This window comes from Thalia democratica, unplaced genomic scaffold (genome assembly GCF_965202585.1).
Source record: "Thalia democratica unplaced genomic scaffold, ktThaDemo2.hap1.1 HAP1_SCAFFOLD_300, whole genome shotgun sequence".
Lineage (NCBI taxonomy): Eukaryota > Metazoa > Chordata > Thaliacea > Salpida > Salpidae > Thalia > Thalia democratica.
In genome coordinates this window covers 21,033-35,720 of record NW_028139396.1, presented here as the reverse complement: position 1 = coordinate 35,720, position 14,688 = coordinate 21,033, and the positions used below count along the sequence as shown (strand labels likewise).

Sequence of the window (14,688 nt, the reverse complement as noted above, 5' to 3'; positions counted from 1 at the left end):
TATAAAAGTGTACAACAAAACGCATATAAGTTATAAAATGCTACTAAACTTCAATAGATTTTTACCAATTAAGTAGCTTTCTAAGTTCAAATTAAGACAGGTTTTAAATAACTTTATTTTTATTAGCCATAAAATACAAACTGCTTAAACACTTTGAGTTACAGAAAATAGTTATACTTAACTTAAATAAATATTTCTAATATATCGTTTAATTAGGTTACAAGTCGTTCAAATGTTCTGTTTTATTCCAGCATTCGGAGTCCTCTGATTCATAATACCATTTGTGAATCCAGTCCGAACTTCTTGCTTCTTTTAGATCGTTCTTTTCTATATAAACTACATCATTTAATCGCTCACAAAGCGAACAAAGTCCCGTAGAAAGGTTGCTCCCGTACAAGTGTTTTTGATCTGCAAGTCTCCAGTTCAGGTATTCCCCGTAAGCCGTGTCGTTCCGGTCGAGATAGTCCAGGTAAACATTCAATTTTGTCAAATTCGACGCGTAATCTTCGAGGAAAATGAAACTGTGCCTCGGCAGAACGGCTTCGTAATCCGCCTTCTTCGATCCCCACACGATGGGGACGGATCCGCTCAGGAATGCGTTCCTGTAAACTTTTTCCGTGACGTAGTCCTTACAGTGGTAGCTGTTTTCGAAAGCCAAGTAGAACTTCGAAGCCGTCAGGAACTCTTGCATCTCTCTGCTGCCCCTCCGAGGTGGTGGCGGGTTCGATGGAAAGCAGGCCCCCCTCAGGTCAATTTTTATTCCGGATTCGACCATTTTGTTCACGAGGTTTATGCGAGCTTTGGCGCCTCTAGTGTTTCCGCAGTTTGAAGTGATCCACGAAACCAGTTTTGTTTTCTTCTTCAGTGTTTCTGATATTCCATAATCTTCATGATCGTTAAACTTTTTCTTGATCTCTGATAGAACTTGCGTCACAGTGAAATACGGCTGGTGCACATCTGAGTCTCTCCTGAAAAGCAATAAAGTTTTAAATAGTTTAAATAACGCTTTTTCAATAGTTTACACACTTTAAGCTTTCCAAAACAGAATTAGAATAAATAAAGTTGAATTTTTTCTAATGTTTTAATTAGTAGTTTTATAAACTATTAAAAAATTCAAAGAAGTTAGATATGATAATTTTCCTAAATAATGTTGTGTAACAAAAACCAAATAAACAGTGCTTAGTATTTACATCATGATTAAAAAATTACTTTTGAAGCGTATTTAATAGTATACTTTTATGCAGTATAAAAATAGAAATATTTGGACTAAAATTAAGTGACTAACACTAAAAACTTACTTTATAATATAAAACAAATGAACCTGTAGGTATTAGTTAGATTATAAAAATTTTCTTTCAACTTCATGGTTTTTCTCTGTGGACTTTCCATTAAGTGCATTACATACAACTGTCTTGCATTCCTGTAAGTAGACAGGTATATAATATTATTTTAATTGACAAAATGAGATAAAAATAAGACCCACCGCTTAGAAGGGAGCTCCATATTTTCTTTGAAGTAAAATTGATGGAAAATAATTGCATCATACTTATCCACTTCTAGCTTCAAAAAATATAAACAAAATAAAAATATTTTTTAAACTTTTAGCAGGTTAAGGGTATCGATAGCATGTTTCTATAATCATTCTAAAGTTTAAAATTTATAAAAATTTTGAATTAATATATTAATAATTAGTGTAAAAGTTTTTTATACTTGAGCCCAAATAAATGTTAAAGCTTATCATTTTGTTAAATATGAAAAGACTTTGTTTATTTAAACACCGCAACTATTTACTGACAATTATAAGTATCACTAACTGACGAGGCATGAATTGTTTAAAAGGCTTAACATTTTATTATTTAATTTACTTAAACAATATAAAATAACATTAAAAAAATATGGTAATTGGGATAATTAGACTAGTTGAATAAACAGCTATTGTTTTGAACTTAAATTTTTTAAATAGTTAAATTTCTTCAAGCGTAAATGCTTAGTGTGAATTATTTTGTGAAATGATAGTTTTTAACTAAGCATCTTGTTTATATTAAAGAAAAATTTGTTATTTAAAAGTGTAGTTATTTATTAAAAGATTTAAAGACGGGTTTTTGTAATAAGGAAAAAACAAAAAAGTACTGTTTATAAAGCTAACCATAAATATTTATGATACGCATTTTCACAAAAAGTTAAATAATTTTATAGAAATGTCTCAGTTAAAGGTGACATATGTAAAACTCTTGTTTCTTGTAAATAACAACAGTGAAAAATTGTATTAAATTTAATAATTGAGACATTTAGATTTATTTTTTTTTAATAAAACATCTTATGTACTAATCATAATCATTATAAATAGCTCACCATAGACTTATTATCTGTTACCATGCAATTTCCACAATTTTCGCTCAACTTCCATGTTTCTATCGTTTTAATCCAAGGTCGGTTCCAAAACAAAATTGTCTGAAAGTATATTTTACTGAATTGTTAAAATAATAAAACATAAACAATTTAGTTCTACTTGAAAATTAAACTTAATCTAAAAAACTAAATAACATAGTACTACATGTAGAATAAACATACCTTATCAGTTTTTAATTTCGAACTCTGACGTTTTTCTGTTGCAGTTTCTAATGCTAAAGTCTGAAATATTATGTTATATTAGAAAAAACTAAATTTTGATGTAGCTTTGTTTAAAGAAATAACTTAATTATCTACTTTTTACTCATATGTGCGGTTTAACTATTTAATTTGAGCGAGAAATGAGATTAAAAATAATTTGTTTACCGGAATCATGTTATATTGTTTCAAAAAATTTCATTAAAAATAAAATTACTCCCCAACCTTTTAAGAATTATGATAAAAATTTGTTGTGTTTAAAGAATAATTAAACTAAACAAAACGTACTAAAATGATAAACAAATATTATAAGTAATATTGAAAGAAAATACTTTTAAAATAAATGATTTAGTTTAAAGTTAAATTTAAAACTTAAGTTCTGCAATTCAGTTTTGCTTAAAGTCAAAAAATGTGTATCTAAATTACACTTTATTACCTTAGCAGTAGAATTTTCGTTTATTTTCAATTTAGCAGCATTCTTTCTCAATTGTGTTGTTGTAGTTTGTGCTATTAGTAGCGGCAATGGATATTTCGGTGAAATTTTGCCGCTATAACTTGCTTTACTGTTGTTTCTGATAGTAATTGATATTGTCATGTACATTATAAGTAAGATAAAAGCTACAACTACTTTTTCGTTGGACATCTTAAATTAATTGCTTCGACTGTTGAAATTATAGATGGATTAAAACTTCAAGAATAGAAATTAATAAAAAGAAAAACTACTTAAACGCGTTTTGCATTTGTTTGCTAGTTTAATACTTAAAAATAAAATAAATAAACATTTTTTATAGAAATTTTTATGTTAAAGTAATGTTATAATTAATTGCTTTAACTTTGATCATCGGTTTAAAATATGTCAGAACTATAATTGATAATAATAATAAATAAAATTAACTTTTGGATTTAGTCTTGTAATACTAATAAACTTTTTCAGTATAACATAATTATATTATAAAAATCATAAACCAACACTATTAATAAAACATAAACCAACCTTATTAATACATTACATGCTAAAACTTTATTTTTGTTAAAGTCATAAATAGTTCTAATGTCTACTTAGCTTAGATTAAACAAATACAATGTTTTTGAATTTACATCACCTTTTAGTGCAAATTGGTTAAACGAACTGTTCATAAAAGTTAAACAAAAAGATCTTCTTCACATTACAACTAAAAATTTTTAAGCTGTAAAACAAAGATTAAAAAACTTGTTCTAATACATAAAAAACTTTTTACTGATCAATACTTGGAAACATGGTATATCAACATTTAAACTTTTTACCTTTACTTACAAAATACTTAAAATAGCCTTTAAAATTTAAATGTTCTTGTATGATTCGTATTAATGCAACACAAACAAAAAATTATGAAAATTACAACAAAAGCAACTTAAGTTGACCTAAAGATCTAAAAAACTAATACTCTTCATTCAAATTTTATGAAAACAAAAAGTCTATACAAACTAATTTTATTATATATAATATCCTTAAAACAACATATAAAACTTACAACTGAGTGAAGTTTTAATACATTAATCCACATTTTTGTTCCGGTATATCTGTTGATGCGATGCCAAGTTTATTCAACTAGAACGCAGTGCTAAGCTTTCTAAGTGTATTAGATGTTAATTTCATTATTGATGCCCCGAAGCTTAGCATACTAAAAGGTGATACACATCAACAAAAAAATATATTCATACGGCCTTTGACTCTTAAAAAGTTTAACCAATGTCTAAACTTTTTAAATATCAAAACAGAAATTCTAAAGTAAAAAAACCAAAAACAAAACGACATCTATTATATATTTTTAAAACAAACTTTTATGTTTAGCTAAGGTTTATTTCTTAATAGTAAATATGTACTAAATAAAAAGAAAAAATTCATCATAGGTTTTTACAAAAGATGACATCTTAATGTTTTTTAAAAATTATTTAAGTACAACGGAATATAATTCGTGCTTTATTGCTTTATATAAACAAAACCTTTTTACGTTGAAATAATAATTTTAATCAGGGCAAAATGCAGCCAAGCAACGTTATCCAAAAAAAAGTAAATCGTTTTAGTAGTGTTTGTTTCTTTAATTTTATAACCACTTAAGTTTAGAAATTAGTACAAATTACTCACTACAAAGATATTAGCTTATTAATTAAAAAACTGTCTTTATTTGATACAATTTCACGTTATTTATATTGAATTTACTATTAGTATACGTTTCAATTTTATTTACATTGTCCATCATTTCAAAAGCTAGGATAATAGTTGAAAAGTTAACATTATTAGTAAGTGTTGTATAAATTATATGTTATTAAGTATTTTACTACTTTTGTGATATACCATATATTAGACGCAAAGGTCAAACTGTTTGTATGACTAATTATTAGCAAAAGTTAAATTTATTTGTATTAGTAAATGTTCTCATTTCAAAATCGTTAATCAACATACTTATTAAGATTTCTTTTTTTACCAATAATGTTCCAAATTATTAGAAAGTATTTCAAATGTTTATGCAAAATCAATTAAGACAGTTCTGAAACAATTACTAAATTTAGTGGGCATTAAAAAAATAACTTCAGCTTATAGTTATTCTTAATACCATCAATCAGTTCATTTACCTCAGCAGAAAATTAACCTAACTTAATATATTAAACTAAAAACTCAAAACTTTTAAGTAAGAATGCTACAAAACTAATAAGCAAACTTACACTTGAAGTTTTTTATTATTTTTCATTACCAATTTTGACATAATGAAGTACTAAAAATGCCGATTAAATTTATTATAAATCGAGCAAAGTTACTTTTAATAAATTTAATATTCTTTTTTAGTACTGCATTATGCTCAAATTGGTAATAGAAAATAATAAAAAAAATCAAGTTATCAACTTATAGAGAAACTGTTAAAGAGTTGAGGGTCAGAATTATACAGAACAGCGTCACCGCGTGGTGAAAAACACGAAAAAAAATTTAATTTTTTATTTTCTAAATCAATTTTCATGCAGGGTCAAAGGTCAAAAGGTGACTCCGTGGCGCCACCTAGCGGATAAAAATATTTTTTTACAATTAATGCAATTTATCGAAAGTTTGCTTATTTAACTACAATTTGAGCTCAATAGCCCTATTTATTTCTTATTAATACTGTGTTTATAAACGGCTAATGACACAAGATACTTTACTTACTTTAAAAGTATATTCTTAACGATTGAAATTTACTGTTTTATCGCGATTAAGTAAAAGTAAATAAAACAATTGCTTATACGATAAAACCATTATAAAACTACTAAGAAAAAATAGATTAAAGTTTTATTGTTGTATATTTTAATACAAAAACATGCAGAATCTTTGTATAAACTTGTTTATTTTAAATAAAAAAATATATTAATTAGTAACAATTTAATTTTGTTTAGTTTATATTTAAGGTTAACCTATAAATCATTTGTTTATTAGTCTGTATATTATTGAGCATCATTTATTCCTAATATTCTTTTGGTTTTTATGGTAAGTTTTACTCATATAAACATCTTTAATTAGTTTAAGCTGTTTTATATTCTTTGTTTGTTTAAGATTCAAATGTATTAAACTAGATAAAAATAAAATACGGAATAATTTTTTTTGTGCTTCTAATAATTCGCATATTATAATTAGATTTTTAAAACAAATAAATACTACCTCTAAACTTAAAAATACTAATATAGCAAACTACATTCAGTTGTAGCTTGTTGCTGAGTAATGGTTCAAATCTATGAAAAGTTTTATTCTTTATATCCCATGTTTATCAGATAAATAAGATCTTTGTATAATTTGTCTGTTACTAAAATTTTAATACTTAAACATCACAATATTTAAAGCTTTTATACTTTCAAACAACTGCAGTTTCATAATTGCAAACATTGAAAATATGTAAAGCTTGAAATAAATTTATAAAGTATATAAATAGTATTATAAACAGATGTAGCGTATTATCCAAAAATCCTGTTGGCATAGCTAAGACTTCAGACTATAAATCCAGATGTCGAGGTTCAAAATTCGGTGGTTATTGTTATTACTCCTTGAACTAAACTTAATTTTTACTTTAAAGTTGTAAAAGAAAAATTTTAGGTAGTTGACACACAAATAATATTTTATTTTTTGTTATTTTAGGTTGCAAAATTACCACTTTGTTACAGAAAAAACATAACAAAGTTGAAATTATAACACCCTCGTTGATTTTTGTCGTAGAAATTAATCGAATACTTTAAATGTCCGATTTAAAACATGCCTTTCTACTAGTAAATTAATTGATGCAATAAACATATAAGAAAAAATGAAAAATAATGTAGTATATTTACTTTGAATAAGCGATCTAAACAAAATCTTCAGGCACAGCGATAGATTTTACTTCAGAGGACCCTAGTTCAAAGCCGGTTTAAGTCTATTATTTTTGGCTTTGTTACATTTGAACTTTAAATTAAGTTTATCATTGTATTGTACACTCTTAACGTTTAAAATTATAACTGTACTTCTCAACTTATGATTAAGAAGAAAAATAAAACTTCGAGTTTTTTATTTTATTACCAAACTGTTTTTCTATTCAAACGAGATCTTGAGTTTTTAATAAAACGTCATTTAAACAGACTCTATTGAATTTTTACACTTTTGATTGCTTTTCTTAGACATATCATTAAATCTTATTAGGTTCTCTTCTAGATTTGATATCTATTAGTAATTACATTGCGTGTAAACACGTAATTTGTCTGTCTGTGAACTTCAGTATTTGATATGTCTAAATAAGTTGTATGAACTTTGAGCGTTAAATAGTAGTTAATACTTTTAATTTTTTTGTAGTTTCTTTGGATAACTAAGTTTTAAGCTCTTCGGTGCTTAAAGTTCAAAAGTCATGGTAACAACAAAACTGTACAAGCATGCAGTATTCTCTTTTCTACAAAAATATACAACAACTATACTATTAAACCAAGGAGTTTACAAATATTCTTTTTAAAGCCTTCATTATCTTTTTATATTTCATACATTTAAATATTCTTTTCAAGTTTTAAATTATTACTTACAATAAATGCTGTTCAATAAATAAAGATTAAATTAGCATAAAAAGAAACCAATTTACTATATAATCTTTAATTGTAAGCATGGTGCAGCAAACTTGTTCCATAATTCAACATACTTGGGTTTGATCCAATTAAAAGTATATTTTTATAAAGAAGACTTGAAACAAGCTTTAGTAAGCTATATATTCTAGCGATAGAACAAAGTTTAAACGTCCCGATAGTTTATTGGTCAGATAAAGTGACTACCGGGCGAGCGATCCGAGTTCAAGTCCGGGTGGAAGTGTTTTTTTATCCTATCATATTGAAAATATAAACGTCTTACGTGTACAGTGGAAAGACAGTTTGAGAAGTTTTTAAATTCAAGGTAGTTCTGTAGATAGTTTCAATTATAAAAATGTTTGCTTAAAAAGTTATTTATATAGATTTATTATTTGCTGTGAAATAATAATATTTATAGTTATAAGAATTTATTTAACTTTTGAAATTCGTGTAATGCAATCGTATTTTTTATTTATAAGCTTTGAGGCAATAAAAAAAGAGCTCTATTATAAAATACCAACGTTTGGTACATAAAAAAAGCTTTATAATGGAAAGGAAAGTTTAGATTGTACAGATTTTTTTTTAAATAGTGCTGTTTTTGCAATTATAAAACAAACACCGATAAACAAGTTAGTTGTATTTCTTCCGGCAGTTTTAGTACTGATTTCTAGAGTTACTATTTAAAACTCTGTACAATACAGCAACTATGTATTTAGTTTTTAATTTGAAACTTGCTAAGCTTAGCAAAAGAAACAAAAACAGTTATTAAACACTCAAACTTTTATTAAGAAGTCATAAATGTCAATTAACTTATTTTTAGACTTTAACTTGGATATGAATAATAAGATTATTGCCGCCGAATATTAACTACTTTTATAACTTATGCCGGTATACTGAATAATTTTCAAGGTATATAAACAGCTTTAAAACTATTAATTATTACAATTTTTGAAAGTATAATTTATTTTACCGCAACCAGTAACAAACTATTAGATTTCCAGCAAAGGATATGATTAACAATACATGGTTTCAGATTGTATTATAAATTTATTTTAAGTTTACATTAAGCATCTAAAGTAACATTATTAAAAGAGTTAAATACTTATTAACTTAAAGTTTTCCCTTAAAAAAAAAACTTTATATTGACTTGTGCAGTAATTATTTTACGTAGTTAATAAGACGAGTTTCTTCATGATATAACTGCATTTTATTTCTGAACAAAAAACTACACATTAGACTGAAAATAAGACCTTATGCTTCTTGAAGTTCAAATAAACACATTTAATTCAATTTTCATTTTATAAGACTATTACCAAAAAAATATCTTTATTATTTTGTAGGCTTATATTTTATCAAGTATTAAACTATTTTTACTTTTTGTATTAAATCTATTTTCTTAATTTGCAATAAAACTGTCTGTACTTAATTAATTCATACTTGTAATATAAGCTTGTGTAAATGTACATTGATAAGTTTTCAGTTTTATGTACTTTTACAAAAAAATATATATACGAAAAAATGTAAATAATGATCCTATTCTAATTGTATTTAGAAAATTTAAACTATACGTTATTAAAGTTTGTATTTAACGTTACTTTAAAGGATGAAATTATTTTTTTCATATATCGTAGTATAGTCTTTTATTATTTAAAATTAAAATACAACTTATGTTTAAACTATATTTAAATGTTTAACTTTAGGATTTGAATTATAAAACGATATTGTATTGTTATTTTACTAACAAAAACGGCTGCTTTGGTAATAACACTCTTTTATTTAATTTTCAATATACCTTTAAGTTGCTTATGATTAAGTAAGTTTAATAATTTTACTTATTTAAGGAATGTGTTAGATGAGTAAAACTAAAACTTCACCCTTATCTCGATTGCAATATAGAACTTCATTTCATTAAAAGAATAAATACTTCAGTAATCGTACTAATTTTCAAAAGTATAATTTATATATTTAGATTTTATGTTACTTTAATTTGTATATTTTTTGTTATAGAATGAGATTTTTAATGTCAGAAAATAATTTTTCAAATATCCAAAACAATAAGTTGGAAAACAAACTAGCTATTGCTTAAAATTGTTAGAATAATGTATGTTATTTAGAATATCTAAATTGAGTAGATATAATTTCACGCAATTTTACCGAAAAGAAAATTTTACAAATTGTGCTTGTTTTTAAAAATGTAGGTGATTATACCTGAAACATATAAAATAATTATAAGAACATTTAGAATTAAATAATAATATAAGGTTTTTAAATGAATAGCTATAATTGTAAAAAATTGCAAGGAAGTTTAGTGAGATTACTTGTAAATTAAATTATCTAAGAAACTTCTTTTTAATAAAAAGTAATGAAAATATAAACAAAAAGTTCTTAAGTAGAAAAATTCTATAAAGATTAAATATTTATGAATAAAAGTTCTTTTCTTTGACAGTAATTAGTAATTTTATAATTACATTGTACAAAGATTAAAGACTAATTCTTACCTTACATTAAATAAATAGTACAAAAAAAAAGGTACTTTTGAATGTTCTACTTTAGTAGTACATATATGTTCTAAATCACTAAAAAAGATATTTAGTTGATAGTTGCATTCATACATCACAATTAACTTTTTTAAACTAATATTTGCTTTATTCTTATTCAAGTTGTACTTAAGCATGCTTACAATTATTTTGTTTTATTTAGAATATAAATTTAAAAAACCAAGGTATTATAACTTTTATTAAGCTATGTTTTACAACTATATCCTATAACATTATTATTGCAATTATAAATAAAATTAGTTTGTACTAAAACATAATTTGATTCTAATAGAATATAGATCTTCAGTCTCAATTGAATTTTTATTCATTATTCAATAACATTTAATATTATATAGTAGTACTTCGAAACTACTGATTTAATAAGTTGTATAAAATAAATAAACATATAAATGAATTTAAGTTTTTTGACATAACAATTACAAACTTTTAACTGTAAAGGACTAGCTAGATATTATAAGATAATAATTAGCTAAATTATTTGATAAAATAAAAAGTTATAATATTTTAGGTTTCACTTGAATTATGTATTTCAACACAGTTGTACCTTGGTTTAAAAATTATTATTTTAAAGGTTCTAAGGTTTTATTTTTTTTTTAATTTGCTAAACTACTTATAAAACTTATAACATTATAATTTAAATACATTCAAGTTTGCATAGAAACAAACGTATACTTTAGATATAAAGAAATCTTTAAAAATTAATAAAATATTTTCTTTTTGTGATAAAATTTTGTTGTTTTATTAATCTACAAGTGTATGTAAATCTAGTTATATAACATATCTGTTTGTAATACAAAAAAAATTAGAGTCCGACAAAAAGGAAAATCAATAAAAAAATGTTTTAAATCACTCTTTCAATACATAGAAAACTTAAGTCATCTTAAATTAAATATATGTCCACTTATATTTTAAAATAACATATACAAATTCCAGTCTTATATTAGTACCCAAATAGATGGTATTAAACTTTTTTTTTTTAATTTGTCAAAAACTGTATGTTCTTAAATAAAACTTGTCAACTTAATTGAATATAATAATGAATTTTCTACATAAGTTATCATTATATTTAGCTTATTTTAAGAGCTGTAAGAGATTGTAGAACAAATAGAGTTTAAATAACTTGTGGTGTATAGTCAGTTTTGTAAAACTAAAATATAATTTTATACAGTTTTGTTTAGGATAAAATAAATTCATAGTAAGATTTCTTTGTTTATTAAAAATATAAGAATAATAAAGTTTGAAAAAATTTTTCTTGAAAGGCTGTAGGGTGGTGCAGATACTTAAGAAATTAGTCTTTTTACTTGTGGCCTCCTACAAAACACATACTAAACCCCATAACTTTGTACATTCATATTTATTTGAATTCTTAAATGCATCAGAAGAAAAAACTAATTGAACAAACTTCTTAGATAATTAAAAATAAGACCAAGTTATATTAAGCTGTTAAACCCTCAACCATGGCCTTATATAAAAAATATGTAAATATATTTAATAAATATTATGTAAATAGTGAAATTGAAGTTAAATTATTTTCTACACTACAATTTTTTTTAAAATATTTTACAGATAAATTAAACTTATTATATGTCACATTTAAAAAGTTAATTTGATAAATTGCACTTTACCATGACTTTTGTACAGTTCAAGATTATAAAAGAGTTAAAATAGAAAAAATTATAATTTCAAAAATAGATATGTAGTTAAAATAGTTAGATTTATTGTGTGCACTGAAAACTAATTAGTTAATTAACAAATTTTATGTTATTTAGTATATAAGCTAAAATGTTTCTGAATTTTACTAAATTTAGCTTACAAACAATAAAAGGGGAATCACCTAATATTAAGAACTTTTACAATCAAGTACTAGATCTTATTGAAACTAAGTATAACTTATTAAGAAAAAAGAACTTAAATGAAAATATTTGTTTATATTAAACTTTAGTAAAATTTCTAAAATGTATTATCATTAAATTAATAACTATAATATAGCAAAAGACTGATCTTTTATGATCTGCAGTATAAAATAATGAAATAAAAACTAAAGTTGCTTTTGAAACGACTTTCGTTTGATGTATTGCGTTACATGAATTTAAACATAGTTAGTAAAATATATAAGACTCAAACTATCATTCTCTAAACCAGGTTTGTCATTTTAGTCTCGATTTGTGGCTATATTACTTTTTTTTCAAAGCAGCGGTATTAAAATCAAGCTTCTTTACATCTATCTGTACTACTAAACTTTTTACATTTTCTTCATTTATTTTGTCAACAATAGGCATACAATAATTTAGTTATAGGAAGCCAGAAAATTCATACTATAATGAAAGAACAAAAACACAAACTATGACAATTATGTTTAAAATTTAAATAATATTTTATTTACACAATAAAAACATCAAAAAGTTATGAGGAATGTGCACGGCATTAAATGTATAATACTTTCGTTAAAATGCATTAAACTAATTTAAACATTATTAGAAATCATATAGCTTTGAAAGTAACAAATTAGTTTCAAACCAATTTAAAACTAAAACTTAGTAAAAGTATTTACTTAAAGCTTAAAGAATTGTTTAAAACTTGAAACGAAATATAACATTTAGAAAATTCAAAGACTCTGAAGGCTTTATAAGTTTAAATACTTATATTTTGTTGTTACAGATAGTTTTTTAAATCAAACTGTTTCACGATTCTTGATACATTGAATATTTTTTAGTAAACATACTCTTAGTCTTGTTTATAAAAATCTGGTAAAATTATTTTTAGTTCTATCTACATAATGCTATTGATAATAGTTACAAACTCTCAAGAGCTGTTAAAAAACAATTTAATAAAACTGTATTTGTGCATTATAGGTAAATAGTTTTACAAATTTCATTTAGTAAACCTGATATCACTATGATCTAGATGTTTTCATTTCTAAACTACTTTTAAAAATTTCAAAGAAGTGTTTTCAAAACAAATCAAGACGTATTGAAAACTTATTTATTTAAAAGTACAACTTTTTTCGATTTCTTTGAACAGTAAAACAGTCTTTATGTATATATATTGTGCAAACCACGTTGTAATTGTCTTATAAACAAATTTGTAATGAAAATTTGATGTTAAAAGTGTTATAGCTTTATTTATTAATTGTTTTGACTAACTAATAGTTTTCTTTCGTTTAGTCTACTATCTTTTTTAGATAAATAGTTTAAAAGCTTTGTTTAACCGTTTATCTAAATTTTATAAAAATTACTTAAATTTTTCAAGTATTTTTACAATTTATTTGCTAATAAGCACTAAAATCTACTTTAAGTTACCATCCAGCTATAAACTATTAATAATAATGCGTATGAAAATGTATTTTTATACAATATAAAAAGCAACTCACAAAAAATTAGTAAAAAAAAGTGTTTTTGTACAATAAATAAATAAGTGAACACTTTTCAACTACTAAACCTTATCTTATTACGATTAATTTATTGTTTTTTCTGAACAGTATACTTAAATTAAAAAGTAAATTCTTTTGAAAGTAATTCAAGATGTATTACAAACTTATTTTGAAAAAGTGTAAAACTTTTTACAATTAAAAAAAAAAACAATTGTTGTTATGCATAAACTATGCAAACTATGAACAAAATAAAATATGAAACTAAGTATAACTAATTATGTTTTAAGTAAAAAGTATTTAAAATCTACCAAACTAAGTGCATAGACTTGTTTAAAACAAAGTAAACTTATAATAAAGCTATATATGAAGCTTCTGAGTGTTAGAAATTTTGCAAACAGGGTTTCAAGCATATAAATACTATTAAATAAACTAAGCTTTGGTACTCGTGCATATTTGCTTACACCTAAATAAAGTTAAAAAATATTTGTGTAATGAATGAAAGTTTGAGTTTATAAACTAAAAAATGTGGTAGTGAGCGTAAGGCAATATAGTCGAATGGTTGTTACATCGGGATTTGAACCCAACGACCGATATCAAGTCAGCTGCTATCCAACTATTTTTTGTAAGGTATATCTATTTATACATTTATCAAAACGTCTTATACAGTAAAGATTTTGAATCTGAGGAAAGTTAATAAACATAGCTGAACAAGCTACTTGAATATATTTTTACCAACAACCAAAATAACATAATTGCAAAGCAATTTGATCAGCTTGAAATAATAGTAACTTTTAAGATAACTTTTGAAAGTTGTATTTATGTTCAATGTTTGTATATTAAAACATTAGTTTAGCACTTTAATTTATTAGCAAGTATACTAATTTATTTTTCCAGCTTAGAAAACCAAGCAAATATATTTTCTCTTAAAAGCATAAAAAAATGTCCAGCAGCTATGTATTGTTACGTCACTATAAAATAATTTATTTTATGATATCTTCTGAAAACATCAATTTAGTTGGAAAAAATTTTTGAACAATCAGTATGTTTGCTTCTGTTTTATAAATAGTTCAATTATAA

General features: G+C 24.1%; 1 protein-coding gene across 1 annotated transcript; it reads right to left on the bottom strand.

Annotated features, from left to right (window-relative positions):
* Positions 1 to 217: 217 nt before the first annotated feature.
* On the bottom strand, positions 218 to 3,208 carry LOC145846165 (4-galactosyl-N-acetylglucosaminide 3-alpha-L-fucosyltransferase 9-like). Its single transcript, XM_082953083.1, has 6 exons — positions 3,044 to 3,208; positions 2,572 to 2,631; positions 2,353 to 2,451; positions 1,484 to 1,560; positions 1,322 to 1,420; positions 218 to 968 (listed from the first exon to the last, which is right to left on the bottom strand). Exons 1-6 carry the CDS (start codon positions 3,206 to 3,208, stop codon positions 218 to 220), a joined length of 1,251 nt encoding a protein of 416 aa, XP_082809209.1.
* Positions 3,209 to 14,688: the final 11,480 nt, after the last annotated feature.

Bases quoted from the DNA above. Each gene is read 5' to 3' on its own strand.
- LOC145846165 (XM_082953083.1), bottom strand. From the start codon at position 3,208: ATGTACATGACAATATCAATTACTATCAGAAACAACAGTAAAGCAAGT. The intron at 2,452-2,571 runs GTATGTTTATTC...ATATACTTTCAG, and splicing joins CGAAATTAAAAACTGATAAG to ACAATTTTGTTTTGGAACCG. The intron at 969-1,321 runs GTTCATTTGTTT...ATTGCTTTTCAG, and splicing joins AATCTAACTAATACCTACAG to GAGAGACTCAGATGTGCACC.